This window comes from Phlebotomus argentipes, unplaced genomic scaffold (genome assembly GCF_947086385.1).
Source record: "Phlebotomus argentipes unplaced genomic scaffold, Phlebotomus argentipes genome assembly scaffold_18, whole genome shotgun sequence".
NCBI classification, from domain to species: Eukaryota; Metazoa; Arthropoda; class Insecta; order Diptera; family Psychodidae; genus Phlebotomus; species Phlebotomus argentipes.
In genome coordinates, this window is record NW_026776177.1 from 18642966 (window position 1) to 18667202 (window position 24237).

Sequence of the window (24237 nt, forward strand, 5' to 3'; positions counted from 1 at the left end):
AAGTGAATTTTGCTCTTCTCACTTTCCTCTACTCCACTTTGTCGCTCAACGATTTGCTGAATCGAAGGAAATCCACTTTTCCCGTCCACTTTTCCCTCGAGCTCATTCTTTCCTGGATCCTTCGTGGAAAAAATTAAGAGAAACAACACAGCTTTTCTTACTAATCTTACTATATTAAAAATAGTAGCAAACCATACCATTTTGTTACACATTATACTGTTATAATTATTTACTTATAAATTATTGTATTGATTATTTTGGTAAAAAATGGTTAATTACTGATTTTTTACGTGGATATAATTTTATTAAATATTACGCTTAGTGCTTAGTACGTTTCCTTTTCATCTTCTGCTCTTTAAATAGTCAAAATACTTTCTATTAAAAATTTCCAGTGCCATTCTAATTGCACATATATCTCCCATTTTCTCCTTCACTGCGGATGGCACTTTTACCTCAACTTCTCTGCTACTCTTTGCTCAATCTCTTTATAAAATCGCACACTGCTTCGCTACACTTTGCCCTGCTCTTTGTCCTATAAATCAGCAAAAAATCAATGGAATTTCTCTGTGTGTGTTTTTGGAGAAGCTTTTGTCATGCTTATTATTCCTTGCTTAATATATGCATAATAATCTACAATTATGTAAAATATATCAATCAACCTTCACACAATCTTAGCGCTGTTGCAAATACTGCATCACTTGAACAAAGATACTAAACAATTACAGTGGAATCACTTAATTCAGAACATATTGAAATTAGGCGATTTAAATCTAAGGAAAAATGATTATACCACTTGAATTATTCTACAAAAAAGTTGAAAGATTTCACTGATTCTTGCATCAGAAGAGGAATAAAAAATATTACAAATTTTTATATAGGGAAAATAGAATGTGGATCGAAGGTACAAACGAAGGTAAAACAATCATAATTTCTCCATGAGAAGCACCTAAAATACACAATTATGAATTTATATCTTTTTCCTTAAGCGAAAAAATATGACGACAAGAGAAGTATTCTAGTGGGAATTTGTGTCGACACTGTCCATATTTGGAATGTAGTCCATCGCCATCAGGCACGCGAACACTGTCATGACCATCTTGGGCTTCACCTCCGTGATATCCTCCGGAAGGGCGTACACACGAGCACCAATCTTCCTCGCCATCGACACTGCATACTTGGCATTGGCCAAATTGTCCTGCAAAGTGACACCAAATGGCATTAGTCAATTAATCTACGGCAAAGGGAATTATAGTGTTCACACACCTCTTCAGTGCCTCCTTGTCGCACCAAATCGTAATTGATGCTGCCCTTCTTGATGGAGTCAATCAGGTCAATTACAACTATTCCATCTGATATTTTTGTGTCCTGGAAACTCTTGAGACTTGAGCTCTTGCCGGCGCTCTGGAGCTTCTGGTTCACCCACTGGACGATCTCCTTCTCGATGATTGGATTTCCCGTGTTGGCCAGTCGCGACAGAATCGACAGTGTGTAGGCTCGCATCAATTGCCAAATGAGAGCTGCAAGATTGAGTTACATTAATTACTCACTGTGACTCACTTCCAACGAATCCAAGATAAACAAGTCACACGATTTTCCAAGGAGCGCGGAAACCACCATGAGATATAGTAGATAAACATTTATCATAATACTGATGGAGTATCTTTACGAAGAACATGTGTTTAGTGTGAAAAAAACCCAATTTTTCACACCTTTCCACACTCTTTTATCATCTCACTCGGGCTCGCCAAAGTGTGCGGGGAAGCGGAAGAAGAATATCAACTTCCTGCCAAGTAAACATCTTTCTAGCAAATGATGGCTCATAGCAGTCGAAGAAAGAGAGGGAAAAAGGTTTACTAGACATACACGCTGTTAAATTAGCAAGTGAATTTATGCAAAATTTCTTGACATTCAAATGAGTCATTGATTTTATAAACAAGTATTTTCTCTCAAACAATTCCTCTCTCAACTCAACATCTTGTGTCTCTTCGTGCGCAGTTTTTTTTTTTTCAAGAGCTTATTTTCTCTCTCAGGGAAATGCATAATTAATCAACAATATTTGCCTCTTCAATTCACCAATCCAACACAACTCGACATCAAACCGGTGAAATGAGATTGAAATTGAATTAGCCAGATGTGAAGGAAAGAAAAGAAGAAAAAAACACTAACAAACTACATCGTGTTGACTGAATAATTTCATTGGGTGTTTGTTTGGGAAAACACATTAGAGACCCTTATTTATCTCGTTAGCAATTTGTCAAATTAGCAATCATTTTAAATGTTAAACACGCTGACTAACGAAGAGCAATTAATTACACGCTTCCATTGAGAAAGTAGCTCATATACTCACCAAGAGTCAGTGTTGCATTGCCATCACTGATATCCTGTCCAGCCACGCCGACCAGTGAGAACTTCAGCTGTTTGCCCAGCTCAACGGCATAATTGCAATTCTCCAGCTTCTCCATGAACTTCCTCAGTGGCGTGAACTTCTTGTGCACCCGATTCCAATTCACAATTCCCGGCTTGATGATGTCGCACAATTGGAAGATGACTAGACCATCGGCCAGATCTGAATACAGCCAATTCACGTGTGGCGCCACTCCCATTGAATTCATCCAGTTCCGGTACGCTGAGAAAGGCCGGGACATAGTGAAAAGTGAGACAAAAGGCAAGAAGTGAGCGGCCGGAGCATCTTCCTCTTGCCACACACCGCATGGGAATTTTCACATGAGGTGCGCGCCGAAGAAAGATGCGAGAGCAGCAGAAAAAAAGCAGAGTAGGTGAGATAATGAGGCAACTTACTCTTCTCCTCTCGCGTTTCCTCAATCGATTCCAATCCCTCAATCTGTTCCGGTTCATCGAGTCCCGGGTGGTTGTTGAACAGATTCGCCACAAAGGCCAAGTTGAGTTTGTACACGCCGCCCACCACGTCCTGTGGTGTCACGAAGCTGCGACAGTTGAGTTTTCCCGCCTGCTGCAGCATCACTTCGGCCCTCTGCAGCGGATCGTGCTCCCTGAGGGCTTCCAGGGTCACGCCGGCGGTGTTCGGCGCGATCTGCTTCAGCAAGTACGTGTACACCTCGGAGTCAGCAATGTCATTCTGGAAGTTGGTGCAGCGCCTCTGCACGCCCGCACGCTCGAGATGGTAATTCACCCAGCGCAGAAGGATGGCCTCTGGAGAGAGCTTCATGAGGTCTTCGAGGTTCTCACCATCATTGACTAGCGCCACGAGACCCGGACAGTGATCCAGGGTGATTTGACTGAACAAGCCAATTCGGATGATCTGCCAGAGGAGTCCGAGCACAAGATGGGGCTTTCCCTTGGCCAAATCGTGAGCATCGATATTGACAATGTTGCATCCAATCGCCTGAGCTGACACCAAGCCCAGAGTCAAGTTCTCAAACTCCGTGTACACCGTGAGGTTCTTCTTGTTGATCGCTCTCTCATCTATGGTGTCCGGACAGGAGTGATTAATGATCTTACACAGGAGAATACCATCCTTGATCTTCAAGTACAGCGTCTTGCCCTCCTGGTCGATGGGCAGGAGATGCCTGAGGTCGGGATCGTGACCCAGATTTGAGTTGATCCAGTCGGAGAAGGCCAATTGCTCCTCCAGACGGACACTGTGTGTTGTTCCCTCGGCCGAGATGCTCGACATGCCGCCCAATGTTTCCAGATTCTCCTTCTTGGACACCACCGTCTTGAATTTGCTGCCCACATCCTTCGCCTTGAGATCCATGCACAGCGACTCAAATTCATCATACGTCAATCGTCCCTTGTTCTGTGCCTCCTGGCGCTGGCTGAACTCATTCACCATCTCGCGTATCTGATAGCCGGGCAATTTGAATCCCACCTGATCCAGCGCCTCCCGCAACTCTTTCAGCTCAATGTACCCATCATTGTTTTTATCAATCTGCAAGAGACAGGAAGATAACAGTGTTAACAAATTTTCATACCACGTTCGATGATAAGAAAGGGGATTACAAGTTACAAATTGAATTCCAATAACCATGAGTTTTCAAAGAAACACTCTCTATAAATAGAGAGCGAATAGGAGTTTGTTATGTAGAAAAGATATCATTTTGTTGCTTTGCAAAGTCCGTAAATGATGGATTTACTATACAACTCTCGAAATTCTTTCACAGAAAAGTGTTACAGTTTCATGAAATCAATTCCTCAACGCGGTTTCATTCACACAAGAATTTGCATGCACAAAATATTCATCATGCTGGTCGGAAGATTTATTCCCATTTTCACTTTTTGTGATCACAAAGATGCAACTTTTGGTTTTCTTCACATTGCATTTAAGATTATGCAAGAAAATCTCTTCTTTTCTTACGTCTTCCTCATCGAGAATGTCGGTCATTAAATTTCTACTCACGTTAAAAAGACAACTATTTTGCTATTATAGCAAGCAAATCAAGAGTATTTATCATTGACTCTTTTCTACATAATATAGCTAACCAATTAGTAACTAAGATATTGAATAGTATTTCAATTCAAATTTTCAAAATTCAATGGCAGCAATTTTCACCACATTAACTTTTTAAAGTATCTCTTCAATCACGCAACACGACGAAATGTGAATATTAACACTAGCTGAAGAGAGATAATGAGGGAGTGTGAAGAGTTTCAGGTATTTTTTGACATATTAATAGTTATAATGCTATTGCATTTTATTAAATACCATGAAACATTATAATTATGATAAATGGTTGTGTCTAACACTTTTCATCGTGAGAAATTGCTATAATTTCTTCACCATGTTATTTACATTGCTTCCCCCCACTGAGTGAGAGGGAGATAAAAAAATCATTCTCAATTTTATTTACTATATTGCTGCTCTCAAAAGCAATCTCAAGCATGAGAAAACAAGACGTCTGACTCATTCAGGAAATCGTACGCAAACGCCCTACAAACCCATCCGAGTCATCGGAACAATTTGCATGTTGACACGGAGGAATTCAGCCGCAGTGTAGCCCTTTTTGCCCTTTACCTAAGAAATACTACTTCAAATTCCTGGGTGGGTTTGGAAATAGAACCTCTAAATTGCGGATTGATAAGATTACTGCTATAATCTTCAGGTGAAATCCTTCTGCCTCTGCCACTCAACGATAGCAATATTTTACGACTGCCTGCAGTGGGATCGATATGGAGAATTTTCTAGCAAATGCCGATAACTGGAGCTTGATAAGAAGTTTCAATCAAAATGTTATATAATACCATCAGAATTCCGTCCCTCCCAAAAAGGCAGGTGACCGAAAAATTGCCCTCATCGTGAGCTGGGCAAGAAGGTGTGGAATTTGAGGATCAACTTACTTCCGGCCACAATTCACGCTCGAGGTTGACCTGAAACTCCTTCATAATCTCATGCTGATCGACCGCCAAAATATCCATTTTATCCAAAAAATAAGGCACCACACGAACACGCACACAGACAGTGTCCAGACGCTTTTCACAGGACCTCTGAGGACTACTTTCCTCTTTTAGGGGCAAATTGAGCAGCGAAGACACTTTCTAATGTGAGGTGTGAAAGAGAAATAGAAAATTCACTGCTGCCTGTGAGACGAATTTGCATCAAACTGAAACCACACGAAGTCACTGAGCAACTGAAAGTGAAATGAAGTTTTCCTCTTTTTCTCCCACTGGTCTCCTCATCGCCCTTCCTCGGGCTCTTCTTCACCACCATCAACGTCTCTCCCACACTCGCATTTGCTCTACGGTGACGTACTCTTATCAAGCTTTTATTTCTGACTTATGCGACTCATCAGACACAGCCACACTCCCCTCCTGACTCCTAGATGAGCGCGAAAGCGCGAGGAAACCCTTTGCAGCAAAAGAGAGATGGAAATCCACGCACCCAGTAGACACAAAAATCACCAGGAGATTTATCAGACCACCACAAACACACGCCGATGATTAGAAAAGAGTGTATAAATCATAAATTCTACAAATTGATAAGAGAATTATTTATCATACTCGTGTTTTTTGTCATTATCACTCTTTGAACTTGTGTCACACAATCTCGTATTTCTTGCGGCCACAGTCAGACAGTGTCACGCAAAGGAATGTCAATATTCCTTAACAGAAACAATCTATCAATTTCTAATTTCACTCAAAAATACGTCACGAAGCAGAATTCATTAATGAGATAACAGAAAATAACCTTCTTCAGAAGCAATTTTACTCTCATTTGCAATTTTAAATGTTCTCCATTTCAAAAGGAAAACCAACGTACTGAAAGCAATGGCAAAATTTAAATAATAATGAAGACACAATGAATAATTTGCTGATTAATGGAATCTATACGGTCACGCGAAACTTTACATTTTCACTTTATTGAAACAAGGCGAAATTCACACTTTGTCAACGAAACAGTGAATTTCAACCAAGGTGTCTATTTTGCTTCCAAAGAAAGATAAGTGACATTGAAAATGTAAAAATTCGTCTGTGAATCTTGAGGTCTTTCGCTCCGCGATGTTTATTATGATACCCCATATCTGCATGAATTTTTTCGCAAAATGGGAAAATGGAAAATGTTAAGGATTATTGGCCCACTTCAAGACTTTATGATAACAATTTGCCGCCTAATCTTACGCGAAAGACAGTATTTGTTCAACTCCAGCATTGTTGATGTATTGCAAGAGTAAAAGCCCAATAAATTTCTCATGCAAACAAATTTTCAGCGCAATTCATCATAGTTCAAGTGCAACTTTGCAATGTACACAGCATTTGAAGCAAATCCATTTGTAAAGTCTCTTCTTTGGCAATGTCAACAAGACAATGATCTTATAATACTTGCATACAATGCATCGAGAATAGCATGTGAAAAAATGTAAATATTTCTGCCTTCCCATTCTCCTCTTCATTCATCTCGTTTCGCCATAATTCCGAAAGACCATTTTCTCCGCTTTATTTGCTCTATTGATTTTCCTATAGGTTTATTTTAGGAAAAAGTTTCTCACTCGCATTTCCATTTCATTATGCCTCAACCAACCATTTAGTCAGAGTTGATGAAATGGAATGACGCGACGGCAAATAGGCGCAAAGGGATGAAATTCGAAAACGCACCCTCGCACCACATCTCCTCCTTATCTCACTCATCACCCAAAGTATTTTACAGCACCCAACACTTGCTCGACCATTTTAGAAATTATCTACACGCCGCTGTGCAAAGAAACTTGTTGTTTGGTGGTGTAATAATATCTATTGATTTTTCCCCACACATGTCACACTTTCTCACAGTGACGATGATTTCAATATTTGCTCAAGACGTTTGATACTTTACCGGTACCTTCTTAACAGTTTAGCCTTCGTGTTGTACAATAGAAGTACCTTGAGCACCTCGTAAAAATACAATTTTTAAAATGATGTTAAAAATGAAAATCCTTAGCAACAGACTATTTGGAAAAATCCATAAATTTTCTCTCTCTCTCACGCTCTCGCGGTTGAAGGTTCAGTGGAGGAAATGAAGGTTGGCATGCGAAGAAAGTGAGATCTCGATAAATTCATTTATATTTAAATTATGCCAAAAATTATATTCACAAATGATTCCTCTTTACATAATGCCACTATAGGCAACGTGATTTACTATATAAATCATATTAATAAAATGGAAAGTGATTAATATTGTAAGCTCTTCATTTGCACAGAAAAGTATAGTCTTATAGACTTTACACACTCACTATGACACACATCCAAAGTCAATCTCCTCAACATTTCTCAGTGGGGGTAATTTTTCTCCCTTCTTTTTCTTCTTCGACATCTTCAATGAAAATAGAAACTGTAATAATAACTGATAAGATTGCTTACTCATTTCTGTTAAATATATATATACATTTCTCTTTTTTCTCTCACATTAAAGCAAAAGTGCGATACAAAACTACAATTTTGTTGTGCAATAAATTTACCGGAAGCACGAAAGATAAAAATCCTCAAGAGCTATTGTGCATAAATCATTTTTCTGATGAAAAATTTCTCCATTCTGAGAATTTTGTGAAAAATCAAGTGGTTTGAGAATCCTCACTTATTTTTAACGACAAATAACTCCAATCAAACGATCACAATCAAGTGCCCCGAAATTAATTTTCTAATTATTCTCAAGTAAATTTTTATTTGTTCTGTTATCAAAACGCCACAGCGACTCTCCTGACAAGACTCTATCGTCACTCAACTGTAATACTTGAGGATAATTCAAGTGCGAAAAAGTCGCATTTGATAACAGTGAAGACATTGAATTCATCGTGACTGCTTTTGATTAATTACTCATCAATCAGTTCACACTGTGCTCCATTGATAGGAGCTAATTTTTCCGCCATTGCGACTGCGAAAATTAAATCTTGACTAATTGAGATAATTTTCAACCTTTTCCGCCTTGTCTTGTTATTCAACATGATTTTTCATTCAAACATTTTTATCTCATTTTACAACCAAGTGCATGAAATTGGAGATGAAATAGCAGGGATTCTATTTAATCTTTCATTGGTTTTCACATTAAAATATGCCATTAAAGCGATCATTTTTCACGCTCATCTGTCACAATACATTCTCAATCATTACAAACTTGTGCATTAAAAGTCATTTTATATATATATAAATACCACACAATGAGGCAACTTTATATGTGATTTTTGCCTTTTTCAGAATATTTTCCATCTCACGAGAGACTTCTCAGTGGAGAAAAAAATCCTTGAGCAGTTGTCCCCCTTCGTTTTCCTCAGGTCATGAGCATTCAGCATGATTTTATAGTAAATTCCACAGATTGGCTAAACTCACAGATTATATTCACTTAAGACTTTCATTGGCAAGAAGAAATTTAAAACCGTAGAACTATATGTTTAGCAACTCTATTCATCGTTTTATTAATTTTTCTCCACCCGTCTTTTACATGAGTAAACGACGATAAATTATTCAAATCGTGCACTCAGATCAAATTCTGTGAAGGACAGCTCAGACATCGTTGTAATCAGAAACATTATCGTGGAATTAAAGACTTACTCTTCTCAAATAATATCAGAGGCGAACTCAAAGTGATTAAGAGAAAATGTTACGATAGAAAGGAAGATTTTCGTGAAAAATTTCCTCGCACGAATGCAATTTCTCACGCATTGCACACCTCTTGGGCGGCTTTACATAGTCAACAGTGCACACAATTAGAAATTAACAAAAAAAGTATAAAAGCCATGAAAAAGTTTTGATCTCTTAACTTCACTCCGCATCTACTTCATAGATCGCATAGGAAAAAAATGTAAATATTATTATTGTATATGAACGAGGAGTGAGGAAAAAATCTTCTATATCATCTGAGTAACTGGTTTAAGAGTGTGTTGTGTCGGGTGTGAAAGAATCGCCGGAGAGAGAGGGAAAAAACACATGAACTCTATTAAATACCCACTACTATGCGAAAGAGATTATTCTCCAGAAAAAGATTATATATATATATATATACATATATATATATATATATATATATACATATATATATATATATACATATACATACATAATATATATATATATAATAACATATATATATATATAATTATATATATATATATATATATATATATATATATATATATATATAATTATATATATTATATTAGAAGAAGAGAAGAAAATCTACAAATACACGCTCGAAGAAATCAGATGCAACACGAATGGAGCAAACGAGTTTCTTTAAATCTACACAATAACACCCGAGTGACATTGAGAAAAAGAAATTTTTGGTGAATTTCCAACTTGTGGTGCCACAACTTGCGGGACACTGTGAATTGCTAGAAACTCCCACAATTCTTCCATTTGAGATATTATAGAGAAAGAAACGACACCGTGGCTAATTCATCGTCGCCACGTACTTTATTGCTATTTTTGCCTCTTCCTCTTGACCAATTTAAAGTAATTATTTCCTCCACTCCTCTGCCATCGCACTCTATGAAGAAATCTCTTGATTTTATTTATAATTGCCACTTTTTACATGACTCGCGCTCCTCATTTTTTGATGAATGGGGCGTATTCATGAAGTGTCTGTCTTCTTCAATTCCTGCACTTTGTGTCTCCTCTCGTTTTTTTGCCTTATGTGAAATTCTCATAATCAAGTCATGTGCGTAAATTGCAATTAACTCAGTTTTCATATCACACATTGACTCTTATTAATCACCACAAAAAATCACGTTTATTGTATATGCAATGTCTTCTTTTTTATTGCGTCTCCTCGTTTTCAATCTCGTACGTGTCGCCAATAGTCTTGCCACACAGAGACAACAGTCCAACGGACTTAAAATTTCCAGTCCGCGATGAAGAGTTTCAATGCTTTCCCAGAAGGAATCGTGATCTCAGGCCAGATGCCAAAAAAGGAGTCACCCAATGTGAATCTGGTAAATATCAAGCCAATAACCATCAAAAATAGATTAAAACAACTTTAATTCAGTAAGCAAAAGGGATCAATTTCAATACACTGAAATCGATGGAATTGAAAATGACGGAAAAATGTTGGTGACAATATGTGGAACAGTAAAAGTTTACAATATACTATCGCAGTGGCCCTAAACAACACCAAGAGGCGGAAATTAATATCCCATAAAGACATAATTCCTCCAATTTATTGCCCAAGAATTGCTTCAATCTATTCTACAATATAGACTTCGGATATTCACTGGTCTTATCTAACCTAAATTCATTCCGATTATCCGCACTTTGCGTGTAAATCAAGCAGTTGAACTTGAGCTCAATCGAAAAAGGGACCGCATAGTGAGATTTGCTATGGTGAAAATTCCTCAACTTTTCTTCGGCTCATCTTGCGAAATCGCTTCGCAGGCGAGATGAGAAGATCGAATGTTTGCCACCAATTCCAGCACGATTCTCACCCACAACGTTCATGGCGAAAGAAGAAATACCTCCAGCATTGCAAAACGATGACGTCAGCCTTCAGCATAAGCAGCAGAGAGAGAGAGAGACAGAGAGAGACAGGCGAATAAAAGACGAGAAACTCTGTTTAAGCCACTGAGAATATCAACAATAATTGATTACGAATTGAGTCACTTTGCATGACGAATCGTGCAGTTTATGAGAATCGCGCGCACTTTCCGCGCAAAAAAATGAATAATCGGGTTCCCTGATGTCTCAGGCGGCATGATTAACCATCGAGGAGGGATTTCCGGTGACTGTGAGCCTCTTCCGCATCTCACTATGACAATTTTTTGGAGAGAAATTCAGACCTTTTCGGCACATTTATTTCGCATGTCGTAAAGTATATCCATTAGCCGAACAATTAGGTGTTCAAGAGTCCGCAGTGGATTTTTTAGCGAAAAAGAATGTACACCTTTTGGAACGGCGTTCAAGCGAGAAAATTAACACGAATATATCTTCTCCCTCGCCTCTTCTGCAATATATTAATAATACACCTCTTTAAACGCCCTCCCCATTTCAGCCACTTTGAATTTCAATGAAGTTCACACGGAGTGTCTTCTCAAGCACTGAAGAATTCCTCTGAAATGTGCTGCTCCTCTGGATGTCTGCCTTTTTCGGGTAAAAGAAATACTCGAGATGCCAGCGATATGAGGTGTTTATCAACCTGTTCCAATATTTACCGAGATGATACTTGCGATTTCGTCTGGATTTCGGTCGTATATTTAATCGTGACGACGGAATTCAAATAAGAAAACTGGGCGGAGCACCCCAAACCTCCGTTCAGCCGTGTCACAAGTGATCCGGAAGAGTAAACCGATAGAACCTCAAATTTTGGTTGACTCGGTAGACAAAATTCAGTGACAAGACAGAAAGGCGTCTTCGGCGTTTTTTGATAACACGCTCGATGCTTGATTTCGCGTGGATCCGCCACGTGGTGAAACACCCCACGCCCTTATTTCATCAATAGACAGCCGCCCGGGAGGCCACCTTCGTCAGAGCGGCTTCGGCGGCAGCCCCAATATCTGTGGATTTCTTATACGCAACGACAAAGAGAGCTTACTTCTGGCCACAATTCACGCTCCAGATTCACTTGAAACTCCTTCATAATCTCCTGGTGATCCATCTTATTCCCTTGTACACTTCTTTGCACCACAAAAACACCACTGAAAATTTATCTTCTCACCAAAACTGGAGAACTTTTCCTTGCGAGATAAAATGACTTATCCACTCCGAGAAATTTGCATCAAAACTGAGAGGCGTGCCGTCAATATGTGAAACCTCTCAATTCCACCAAGCGGCAGCGAGCGCCACGCGTGAGAGGGATCGAAAGTATAACTACAATAAATTTCATTCCTTTCACTCGTGAAAAGAGTGCAAAACTGTAGATTTTGGGGAACACTCTCAATTCTGTTACGGTTTCTTCTCCGTATATCATTACCGTCAAACAATTCTGTGCAATAATGTCTCAGGAAAGTGTTTTGAATAGGAATATATCGAATGTTTCATCTTTTCATTCTCTGTAAATTTAACGGATATGTCAAACTCCTAATTCCCCTCATCGGATATTCACCACCTCTGTTTATTTGTTCCGTGGTGTGTGGTGACTTTTGGGGAAGCTCTCTGTCGCTAAATTGTCTCTAGAGCATCCCAGTGATCAGAATAGTGGAAACGGAGTATTGAGGTGTTGGACAACATGAACAACGGCTTCAGCACAGGCGAGGAGGACTCCCGGGGACCGTCTGACCAAATTTGCTGTCTCATAGACGACGGCGAGAGGTGCAGGCACACAGCGGGAAACGCGTCCTACAACAAGAGGATCCAGAAAACTGTGACCCAGCGTCGTCTAAAGCTCAGTATTGACAGTCATGCCCACCATATTTACATCTGCGACTTCCACAAGACCCGGATACAATGCGCCCGGACGAAGAGACGCCGCAAAGACAGCGAGGAAGACAGCAATGAAACTGACACGGATCTTCCTGAAGTGGATCTCTACCAACTTCAAGTGAACACCCTGAGGCGCTACAAGAGACACTACAAAGTCTCCACGCGTCCGGGAATGAACAAGGCGCAGCTGGCTGACGTGAGTAGTTCCGGATCAGTTCTAAGTGAAATCTTCACTAAGGCTGCTTCTCTCTTGCAGACCATCATGAAGCACTTCAAGACAATTCCCGTCAAGGAAAAGGAGATTCTCACTTACTTCATCTACATGGTTAAATCCAACTCAAATAAGCTGGACGGGGGCGGGGAAGGCCCCTAATGAGCCAACAGGCGCTTCGAATGAGAATGAATAAAAGATTTATTGGTGACCGACACCTTAGCGCTGTTCAAATTCCCCATATGAAATCCATTGAGAGGCTGCGGGATATGACGCTGCCGTTGATTCGCGGTGGCAGGAACGAAAATCGAGCCAAATGCAATTATCGTGTGCAATAATGGCAGATTCATAACTTCAGAAAAAGTCATAATTACCCAATTAATGCGATTTGGGATTAATGATAAAGTATCCCAAAAGCATCCTGTTTCGACGTCGAGTGTGAATATTTTTGTAAATCGAATCGCAAGTGTGGCGAGATGGAATGGTGCAGCGACTCAGGTGTTCAGGGCCACTTTGATGGCAGAACGATTGTATGCGCTTAAGTATTAAAAAGATTTCTTTCTCTCTTCGGAAGCTTTATTGCTTTCCTAGAATTCCTCCTGAACCTTAGGATTGCTGCTGTGTTTTCCATGTGAACACATTTTTCTGAGTGTTTCAACGGGAAGTTATTCAAAAATGTTCAATAACTTCAGGCCGTTCAGGCCTTTGTTGGAGGAGAATTGAAACATAACCTTAGAAATGGAGGAAGGAATTCTCATCTACGGTCTGGAGTTCCAGGTATTTATCTCTCATAGCTCTCAATGGACCTTCTCTGATTCCCTTGCCTTCAGGCCAGAGCACTCGTGTCCCAGCTGGCGGAGAACAACGAGATTCGCTTCTTCATAGCCACACAGAGCCTGAAGCCGAACAATCAAATTCACTTGCTAGAGGTAAATGAGGATGGCGAGGCTGCCATCAAGTCCAGGATCTTCGCCCATCCACACGGGGAGGTGTGGAAGCTCAACAGTAGTCCGCACGATGCGAATCTACTGGTGTCTTGCTGCAATAGCAGCCAGCAGGGCAGCAATGTCTTCATGCAGACGGTTCTGCTGAGACTCCCGGATATGGACTCGCCACCGGAGGGCGAGGAGTTCCTCACCTTCAAGGACGCTGAGGTGCTGCCACTGGACGGGCACGGGAGTGAGGTGAAGACTACGGAATTCCATCCAGCGGACGGACACATTCTGGCCACAGTGGTAGACAGGAAAGTGCTGCTGATGAACAGGGCGGAGAGCCAGACGCGAGTCGTGGCGGAGATCAACTCCAAGAATTGCCCGAAGCTGACTGGTGGCAAGTGGTCGCAGCACCACCAGGGCAACCAATTCATCACCCTTCACGACTGCTCTGTCCGCTCGTACGACATCCGGGACGTGAATCACGCCGCCTGGACAATTGAGGACGCTCACGCGCAGCTCGTGCGCGACATCGACTGCAATCCCAATAAGCAGTGCCACATCGTGACGGGCGGCGATGATGGCTGCATCAAGATCTGGGACAGTCGCAGCACAAAGGAGGCGGTCTTCATGCGCTCAGACCACTCTCATTGGGTCTGGAGCGTGAAATTCAACACATTTCACGACCAGCTGGTACTCTCGAGCAGCTCCGACAGCAAGGTCCTCCTGACGTGCGCCTCCAGCGTCAGCTCAGAGGCGCACGGCGAAGAGATGCCCAGCATCTCGGATTCCGGCAGGGAGCGCCTCCAGGACGGACTGCTGCAGACTTTTGAGCAGCACGAGGATTCCGTGTATTGCGTGGAGTGGAGCAGTGCTGACCCGTGGACATTCGCCTCTCTCAGCTACGACGGCCGAGTGATCGTGAGCAAGGTTCCGCGCCAGTACAAGTACCAAATCCTCCTGTGAATGCCCGCATTGTCTTTTAAAATCATTTAAATTATACACATTAGCTTCTGTTTCCCAAATCTTCCAGCGTTCGTGGCTCCTTAGGCGGCTCTCCGCGACACGTTTTCGCGTGAATCGTCCTTATCTTCTTCTGTCGGAACTTCGCCAAGCACTTTGGGCACTCATAGCGAGGCTCGTCCAAGTGATCTCGCTGCATGTGCACCTTCAGCGCGTAGGACTGCTGATACGACTTCTCGCAGAACTTGCACTTGTACTTCTTCTCGCCGCTGTGGCTCATCATGTGTGAGTTGAGATTGGGCCGCACCTTGAAGGCTTTAGAGCAGATGTGGCACATGTACGGTCGCTCGCCGGTGTGAATGGTCAGGTGTCTCTTCAGTTGCATCTTCCGTAGGAATCGCTTGTCGCACACGTCACACTTGAAGCGCAGTTCGCCGGTGTGGCGCTTCAAGTGGGCTAGAAGAGTCGTGCGGTTCTTGGCGTGGAAATCACACGTCTGACAAACAGTTCCTGGATTGATTTGTGGCCGCGGTGGCTTTGAATGCACCTTCCTCCGATGGCCTCTCATATAAGACAGGTTCTTGAACGTTTTTCCACAGACATCGCACGGAACTTGAGAGTCGCAGTGCAATCGCCTGTGCGCCTTCAGGGATGATTCCAGGGAGAATCTCAAATTGCACACTTCACACCCAAAAGGCATGTCCTTGACGTGCGCCCGAAAGATGTGATTCCTCACCAGGCACTTTTTCTTGAACCTCTTGCCGCAATCAGCGCAAGCGAATCTCAATTTCTCTCTTATCACAAATCCAGTGTTGTCTGGAGTTTTCTCACTCTTCTCCACCCAAGTCTTGATCCTCATCTTTTCAGGATCGCTCTTTTCTTCAGGACGCTCAGTCTTCACTGATTTCAGCTCGCTGAGTGGATCTACGCTGAGCGGATGCGCTCGATGCGTTCCCATTCGGCAAATCAGGATCTTATACGTATTCTCGCACTGAATCTTGAAGTCAAAAGCATCCTCAAGTCGCGCACTGCAGCGGGTGCAGATGAAATTCAGCATATAGCTGTAATTTCCCTGTAAAACAAACCCTTATTTTGACTATTGTCGAAATTATTATACTTTGAAAACTCATGTTTTTTTTACCCCAAAATCGGCGATTTGGTGGAGTTTCTCATTCAAGTGGCTGAACTTCTCCGTGGAAATGTTAAGGAGATTGTCCATCCGCTCGCAGATTCTGCACAATTCCAAGACATCTTGCTTCGCGCAGAGCTGCTTGTCCATGAAACCCTCGATTGAACTAATTGTCGATTGCAGCAAAGGAGGTTTTGCAGATGATTCTGTCCAGTTGACGCACAAATCAGGCATGAAGTTTGTACTGAACATTGCCACACATCCAAGCTCTTCGCCCGGTGGCGAGCGGTCGGCGTGTTGTCATAAAACGGGGCCGACAGTCGGCTGGTCTGTCGCCCGTTCAGACAAACAAATGACTGTCAATTGTTTGTCGAGTGGCACCGGTCTGAAGTTGGCAGATGTTAGCAACATGGTGATGTCAGAATACCCGTTTGTCTGAACTGGCGACAGTCCAGCCGACTGTCGGCCCCGTTTTATGACAACAAGCCGACCGCTCGCCACCGGGTTTTATACACCCCTCAGTTAAATTCTGCCCGTTCTGCCCGGAAAATTGAGTTTTATGGATTTTCTGGTATTTTCGACTTGGTTAGAATTTGGATTTTCGGCTAGCCGAGACACAAATCGCAATTCAGCAGGTTTTTCGGCTGAGTTCAGCTCATCACTGACTGCAAGGACCGCAAAGGGTTAACTGAATTTCATCTCTTTGAAGTTCATTACATTTTGATCCCACGCAATTAGAAACAACTTCAGTCGAATGGATTTTGACACCAGAAAATGTAAACAAGAACCTGTGAATCTTTTGTTTTTTGGGGTTGTGCAAGGAAAATGTATCGAAAAGATGCAATTGGCGAGACTTCGTGGAGAAATTCTGCACTGGATGGCTATTTGGGTCAGCAAGGAGTCATCGAATTGTGCAGAATATGCGAAGAAACTGAGGATCTTGTTGACATATCGACGGAAGAGTTCAGTCACTTAAACGAGAAACTCCACCAAATTGCCGATTTTGAGGTGGGCTCACACTGAGGATAGCTTGTGAAGTCCCTAATGCATCCTCCTTCCTATTGCAGGACACTTACAGCACCTGGTTGCAATTCATATGCGTGACTTGCAGCATGAAGCTGGAAAATGCATTCGATTTCAAGTCACAGTGCGAATTCACATACAGGAAGCTTCTCAGTCAGATGCGCAACACAGACCAAAGATCCGACGCTGCTGATCCAGCGGGAGACGCCGATGATGACCTGGAAGTGGAGAACGAGCAGATATACTTCGAGGAGCTGAAAGTTATGAAGCATCCACAGCAACTCGGAGAGACTATTAATTTAGATTCCGACTCGTCAGATTGGGGGGATTTCGAGGAGTCAGAGAAGTTCCACAGGTGGACTGAGATGAGAGAGAGTGCCAAAGATATGGAGACTTTGCCCATTGAGTGCGACGTGAGCGTGAGTTCTGACGAGGAAGTGATGGCAAATGTGGGTGTTGCTGAGATCGCGGATGAGCCAAATGGGGCATTCGTCTGCTCAATGTGTGATAAGAGCTTCAAAGGAAGGGCCGAGCTCAGGGACCACATCGATGGGGTGCATCACAACAGCAAGCGACACGAGTGCAATGTCTGTGGCGCCAAATACACGCACTATGTGTCGATGATGCGGCACCGGAAGATGCACAGCGCCGAAACATTCCCCTGCGACTTCTGCGGCAAGGCGTTTCGTACGAAGACATACATGAAGTCCCACCGGAAGGTGCATATGGTGTCGTTCGGCTCCAAGGCGCAGTCTCTCGAGTGCCAAATCTGCGGCCATAAGTCCCAGAACACGCTGCAACACATGAAGCACGTGAAGATCCACAACGGCGAGAAGCCACACAAATGCGAGGAGTGCGGCAAGAGCTTCCTCCGAAAGCAGTACTTGAACGAGCACTACAGAATGCACACCGGCGAGCGCCCCTTCCCCTGCCACATCTGCTCCTACGCCTTCCGCTACCGCACACACCTCAGCAGACACCTGAAGACGCACACCGGCGAAAAGTCCTACAAGTGCCTGGAGTGCGGCAAATCCTTCATGCAATCCGGCACACTCACCATCCACATGCGCATCCACACGGGCGAGTACCCCTTTGAGTGCTCCAGCTGTCCGAAGAAGTTCCGAGAGAAGCGAGAATTCACGAAGCACCGTGAAAAGTGCTTCAAAATTAAAAGTGCAACAGGAGTACTTTAAGAAATTGTGTATCAGCAGAATTTCCTGAATGTGTAATGATATTGTAATCATTGTACTACCAAAAATATCCTTGTATTCTATACAAGAAAACCCTCGGGAGGAAAAATAAAATTCCTGTCAAATGATCTTTAGCCAAATATTCGTTTTTCACTTGTAATCCTTGAGCTAAAACATCACAGATTGTTGTGGAGTCTTCCTGAGAAGAGAGGAGAGATTCCTGAGAAAAAGCACAAGATACTTCTTGTTTACTAAAAGGATAGAAAAGAATATGTTGGTGACGTTTGGAACAAATTTAGAATCAATTTTTTTATTGATGAAAAAAGTATTTGCATTTTTTATGCGTTTTGATATAGACTCAATAATTCTAAAAACTGATTGCAAAACTTACAAGAACATTTCAAAAAGAAAATGCAAGTGAAATTTTTAAATTTCATTTATGTAGTTAAAATTATTGCTAACAATTAGAAAAACACACGATTGTGTTGTCAAATCTAAACTTAAAATTGGTGATTTTCTTTTATTAATTTCGTAATACAAGTAACTTGAACATAAGCTCTTCCTTAGCATTCTATTTCAGTTCGTAGAAAGATGTTAGATAAATCCGAAGTTAGTTGTCCTCATTTGTATCTCTCCTGCTTCACTGGTAAGCACCGCTTTCTGTGGTTGAGCAGGGTTTTCCTCACCCTGAACCTCGTGAGGCAGTTCGGGCACTCGTAGGGAAGCTCTCCTGTGTGGATTCGCATGTGTATTCTTAGACTGCCGGACTGCGTGAAGCACTTCTGGCACACCTGGCACTTGTACTTCTTCTCGCCAGTGTGCGTGTAGATGTGTCTGTTAAGGTGAGAACGGCAGCGGAATGCCTTCTCGCAGTATGTGCACGGATAGGGCCGCTCGTCTGTGTGGATCTGGTAGTGGACGCGCAGTCCTTGCCTGCGCTGGAAGGACTTGTCGCACAGGTGGCACGTGTACTTGGCCTCGCCATGCTCCTCCTCCTGATCCGCCGAGCCGTACGCATCGGCGGCTGCGTTGTAGCCTCTGGACGTGCTCTCGTGCAGCAAAGAACGCAGCTTCGACGCACCGTGCTCTTGGCTGTGAATCTCTAAGTAGGCTTTCGTCCGGAACAGCCTTCCGCAGTTGTTACACGGAAATTTCTTTTCAATCGGCGTCGGCGGATGTCTGAATGCCGCCTGGCCGACGGTCGCCTTGCGATCGCCGTTGTCGTAGATCGGCCGCCTTCGTATCAAGTGCACGCGCTGCATGTGTTCTCTCATCTTCCACTTCTCCTTGAACGTTTCATCACACATTGCGCACACAAACGAAGCCTTGGCTTTCTCCGTCCTTCTCACGTTCAGCATTTTCATGAAGCCGCCGCCCTGGTTGGCGCCGCTGGAGAAATTCTTGCTGCTGTTGCTCGTCTTCTGAGTATTGAATTGCTGCTGTCGCATATTCTTGATTTGATTCTGTGCCATGGTTTTCGTGTCATTCGTATTTGCTTCCAGTTCAACCACTTCGTATATCTCAAAGAATGACTTGTCTCTGTGGGCATCGGTAAAATTCCTATTGCTGCCACTGTGATCGAGATCGTCGCTGCCGGAATTGCTGAAGAGGGAATCCTGAAATATGCTATTGTCCATCTGATCCACAAGCTTTCTGTACGTGTCTTCGCACTGGATTTTGAAGTCGAAGGCATTTTCGAGTTTTGTGCCACAAGATATGCAGATGAACTTCAAGAAGCTGCTGTAATCGTCCTGCAAAAGGGATACACGATTTATGTAGACGTTGAGCAACACTCCAACACAGTGCCTAATCCAATTCTGACATGTCCCTAACCCCCTTTCTCAGCTTGTGCTCAGGACGGACAAACAATCGACCAAAAATACACATCCCAGGGAAAGCTTTAAAATGGAAACATCGATAATAAGATTTATAGAGGCTCTTGCACCACTCCCACTCGCAATTTACCTCAAAATCAGCAATTCTGTGGAGTTTTTCGTTCAAGTGACTGAATTCTTCAGTGGAAATGTCAAGAAGATTTTCCATAGTTTCGCAAATCCTGCACACCTCAGCGATTTCTTGCTTCACAAAAGGCAACTTCTCCATCGAATGGTTCTTCCCCACTGGATTTTGTGATAAACAGGCTCTTAACATTGTGAAATAGACACGATTTTTCCAATTTTCAGGACTTCTGGCACCTCTTGTTTATGCGATGACAGCCAGACAGCCAAGCCATAATGGAAACTGTGCTGTGAAGCTATCTCCAGGCGCTTTAGTACAGCCGTTTTTTTTCAAACAAGAATGTAAATTTAACCCATTAGGGTTCACAAGGATTACGCAAGCTGATTTTGAACATATCCCTATTCTAATATTCCGGGCTTGAAACTTTCCCAAAGAACACTTTTTAAAGACTTAAAAGTCATTTTCTACCTTGTTTTTTTACCATTCTTGTTTGGAAAGCTACTAATATCGTATTTATGCGTTCTTTTCCTCGGCCCCGTTTTATGACAATAAGACAACCGCTCGTCACCGGGCTGGTCTGTCACCCGTTCAGACAAACAAACGACCGCCGATTGTTTGTCGAGTGGCACCGGTCTGATGTTGGCAGATGTTGGATATAGTGACGTCAGAATTTTCGGCCAAAATGAGAATTTTTCCAAATGCAAAGAAAATCACGGAAATTGCTCAATTTCACTCTTTTCAGGTCGGGACAATACTTTTCCGAGCCGTAATTAAATTCTTTATCGTTCGCCCATGCCGGCATATTCTCGATCATATAAAACGCGCATGTAATAAAAATAATTGTTGGGAGTTTAAAAATTTCTTCAAAATAATTAATTTAGTACGCCATGAAAAAAAATATACGCAGAGGCGCCATTTTTGACACACTCGACACATGCCCGAAAGTCGTCCGACAGTCGGTCACACTCCAATGTAAATGACTATGGCAAATATCGGCTGTTGTCAGCCGACAAATGGGACGAATGTTTACTTACAGTCGACTGACCACCCGACTGTCGGCCGACAATCGGCCCGAATGACGACAAACGCCCGCCACTGGGTAAATAAGAAGCGAACAGTAAAAATCACTGGAGTGGAGACGATTGCTGTGTACCTTTATTGGTCAAAGCGTTTAATGCTCAATGCTAAAATCATGTGTTTAAATCCGCCAATCGCGAAAATCTTTGAACACAGCAGAGCGAGATGAAAGTCCGCTTCACGGCGGGCAAAAGAGCAGAGAAGCGCGAAAGCGGGTGGGGGAAAAGGTTCCTATTGAGAATGTTCTAGATGTGAGACAACAATTCGCTTCACCAGAATTGGCTTGCACCTCTCTGTCTATCAATATGTAAATAAATAAGAAGCGAACAGTAAAAATCACTGGAGTGGGGACGGTTGCTGACTAGCAGCTGCTCTCATTGGTCAAAGCGATTGATGCTCAACGCTAAAATCGTGTGTTTAAATCCGCCAATCGCGAAAATCTTTGAACACAGCAGAGCGAGATGAACTCCGCTTCACGGGCAAAAGAGCAGAAAAGCGCGAAAGCGGGTGGGGGAAAAGGTTCCTATTGAGAATGTTCTAGATGTGAGACAACAATTCGCTTCACCAGAATTGGCTTGCACCTCTCTGTCTATCAATATGTAAATAAATAAGAAGCGAACAGTAAAAATCACTGGAGTGGGGACGGTTGCTGTGCAGCTTCATTGGTCAAAGCGATTGATGCTCAACGCTAAATCGTGTGTTTAAATCCGCCAATCGCGAAATCTTTGAACAGCAGAGCGAGATGAACTCCGCTTCACGGGCAAAAGAGCAGAAAGCGCGAAGCGGGTGGGGGAAAAGGTTCCTATTGAGAATGTTCTAGATGTGAGACACATTCCTCACCAGAATTGGCTTGCACTCTCTGTCTATCAATATGTAAATAAATAAGAAGCGAACAGTAAAAATCACTGGAGTGGGGACGGTTGCTGACTAGCAGCTGCTCTCATTGGTCAAAGCGATTGATGCTCAACGCTAAAATCGTGTGTTTAAATCCGCCAATCGCGAAAATCTTTGAACACAGCAGAGCGAGATGAACTCCGCTTCACGGGCAAAAGAGCAGAAAAGCGCGAAAGCGGGTGGGGGAAAAGGTTCCTATTGAGAATGTTCTAGATGTGAGACAACAATTCGCTTCACCAGAATTGGCTTGCACCTCTCTGTCTATCAATATGTAAATAAATAAGAAGCGAACAGTAAAAATCACTGGAGTGGGGACGGTTGCTGACTAGCAGCTGCTCTCATTGGTCAAAGCGATTGATGCTCAACGCTAAAATCGTGTGTTTAAATCCGCCAATCGCGAAAATCTTTGAACACAGCAGAGCGAGATGAACTCCGCTTCACGGGCAAAAGAGCAGAAAAGCGCGAAAGCGGGTGGGGGAAAAGGTTCCTATTGAGAATGTTCTAGATGTGAGACAACAATTCGCTTCACCAGAATTGGCTTGCACCTCTCTGTCTATCAATATGTAAATAAATAAGAAGCGAACAGTAAAAATCACTGGAGTGGGGACGGTTGCTGACTAGCTCATTGGTCAAAGCGATTGATGCTCAACGCTAAAATCGTGTGTTTAAATCCGCCAATCGCGAAAATCTTTGAACACAGCAGAGCGAGATGAACTCCGCTTCACGGGCAAAAGAGCAGAAAAGCGCGAAAGCGGGTGGGGGAAAAGGTTCCTATTGAGAATGTTCTAGATGTGAGACAACAATTCGCTTCACCAGAATTGGCTTGCACCTCTCTGTCTATCAATATGTAAATAAATAAGAAGCGAACAGTAAAAATCACTGGAGTGGGGACGGTTGCTGACTAGCTCATTGGTCAAAGCGATTGATGCTCAACGCTAAAATCGTGTGTTTAAATCCGCCAATCGCGAAAATCTTTGAACACAGCAGAGCGAGATGAACTCCGCTTCACGGGCAAAAGAGCAGAAAAGCGCGAAAGCGGGTGGGGGAAAAGGTTCCTATTGAGAATGTTCTAGATGTGAGACAACAATTCGCTTCACCAGAATTGGCTTGCACCTCTCTGTCTATCAATATGTAAATAAATAAGAAGCGAACAGTAAAAATCACTGGAGTGGGGACGGTTGCTGACTAGCAGCTGCTCTCATTGGTCAAAGCGATTGATGCTCAACGCTAAAATCGTGTGTTTAAATCCGCCAATCGCGAAAATCTTTGAACACAGCAGAGCGAGATGAACTCCGCTTCACGGGCAAAAGAGCAGAAAAGCGCGAAAGCGGGTGGGGGAAAAGGTTCCTATTGAGAATGTTCTAGATGTGAGACAACAATTCGCTTCACCAGAATTGGCTTGCACCTCTCTGTCTATCAATATGTAAATAAATAAGAAGCGAACAGTAAAAATCACTGGAGTGGGGACGGTTGCTGACTAGCTCATTGGTCAAAGCGATTGATGCTCAACGCTAAAATCGTGTGTTTAAATCCGCCAATCGCGAAAATCTTTGAACACAGCAGAGCGAGATGAACTCCGCTTCACGGGCAAAAGAGCAGAAAAGCGCGAAAGCGGGTGGGGGAAAAGGTTCCTATTGAGAATGTTCTAGATGTGAGACAACAATTCGCTTCACCAGAATTGGCTTGCACCTCTCTGTCTATCAATATGTAAATAAATAAGAAGCGAACAGTAAAAATCACTGGAGTGGGGACGGTTGCTGACTAGCTCATTGGTCAAAGCGATTGATGCTCAACGCTAAAATCGTGTGTTTAAATCCGCCAATCGCGAAAATCTTTGAACACAGCAGAGCGAGATGAACTCCGCTTCACGGGCAAAAGAGCAGAAAAGCGCGAAAGCGGGTGGGGGAAAAGGTTTCTATTGAGAATGTTCTAGATGTGAGACAACAATTCGCTTCACCAGAATTGGCTTGCACCTCTCTGTCTATCAATATGTAAATAAATAAGAAGCGAACAGTAAAAATCACTGGAGTGGGGACGGTTGCTGACTAGCAGCTGCTCTCATTGGTC

General features: G+C 42.8%; 5 protein-coding genes across 5 annotated transcripts; 3 read left to right on the forward strand and 2 right to left on the reverse strand.

Annotated features, from left to right (window-relative positions):
* Window positions 1-158: 158 nt before the first annotated feature.
* Window positions 159-5578, reverse strand: LOC132260299 (plastin-1). Its single transcript, XM_059758327.1, has 5 exons — window positions 5317-5578; window positions 2800-3910; window positions 2348-2626; window positions 1264-1517; window positions 159-1195 (listed from the first exon to the last, which is right to left on the reverse strand). The coding sequence occupies exons 1-5, from the start codon at window positions 5392-5394 to the stop codon at window positions 1016-1018; spliced, it is 1902 nt and encodes a 633-aa protein (XP_059614310.1). The 5' UTR covers window positions 5395-5578; the 3' UTR covers window positions 159-1015.
* Window positions 5579-12305: 6727 nt separating this feature from the next.
* LOC132259715 (histone deacetylase complex subunit SAP30 homolog) lies at window positions 12306-13220 on the forward strand. The gene is made up of 2 exons (XM_059757460.1): window positions 12306-12988; window positions 13049-13220. Exons 1-2 carry the CDS (start codon window positions 12599-12601, stop codon window positions 13163-13165), a joined length of 507 nt encoding a protein of 168 aa, XP_059613443.1. The 5' UTR covers window positions 12306-12598; the 3' UTR covers window positions 13166-13220.
* A 367-nt stretch (window positions 13221-13587) lies between these two features.
* On the forward strand, window positions 13588-14901 carry LOC132259920 (EARP-interacting protein homolog). The gene is made up of 2 exons (XM_059757742.1): window positions 13588-13780; window positions 13834-14901. Exons 1-2 carry the CDS (start codon window positions 13742-13744, stop codon window positions 14899-14901), a joined length of 1107 nt encoding a protein of 368 aa, XP_059613725.1. The 5' UTR covers window positions 13588-13741.
* A 40-nt stretch (window positions 14902-14941) lies between these two features.
* On the reverse strand, window positions 14942-20468 carry LOC132259287 (uncharacterized). Its single transcript, XM_059756850.1, has 7 exons — window positions 20206-20468; window positions 18863-19991; window positions 17614-18209; window positions 17224-17543; window positions 17104-17145; window positions 16040-16271; window positions 14942-15970 (listed from the first exon to the last, which is right to left on the reverse strand). Exons 1-7 carry the CDS (start codon window positions 20389-20391, stop codon window positions 14942-14944), a joined length of 3534 nt encoding a protein of 1177 aa, XP_059612833.1. The 5' UTR covers window positions 20392-20468.
* On the forward strand, window positions 16690-18374 carry LOC132259919 (zinc finger protein 420-like). The gene is made up of 2 exons (XM_059757741.1): window positions 16690-17035; window positions 17095-18374. The coding sequence occupies exons 1-2, from the start codon at window positions 16853-16855 to the stop codon at window positions 18241-18243; spliced, it is 1332 nt and encodes a 443-aa protein (XP_059613724.1). The 5' UTR covers window positions 16690-16852; the 3' UTR covers window positions 18244-18374.
* Window positions 20469-24237: the final 3769 nt, after the last annotated feature.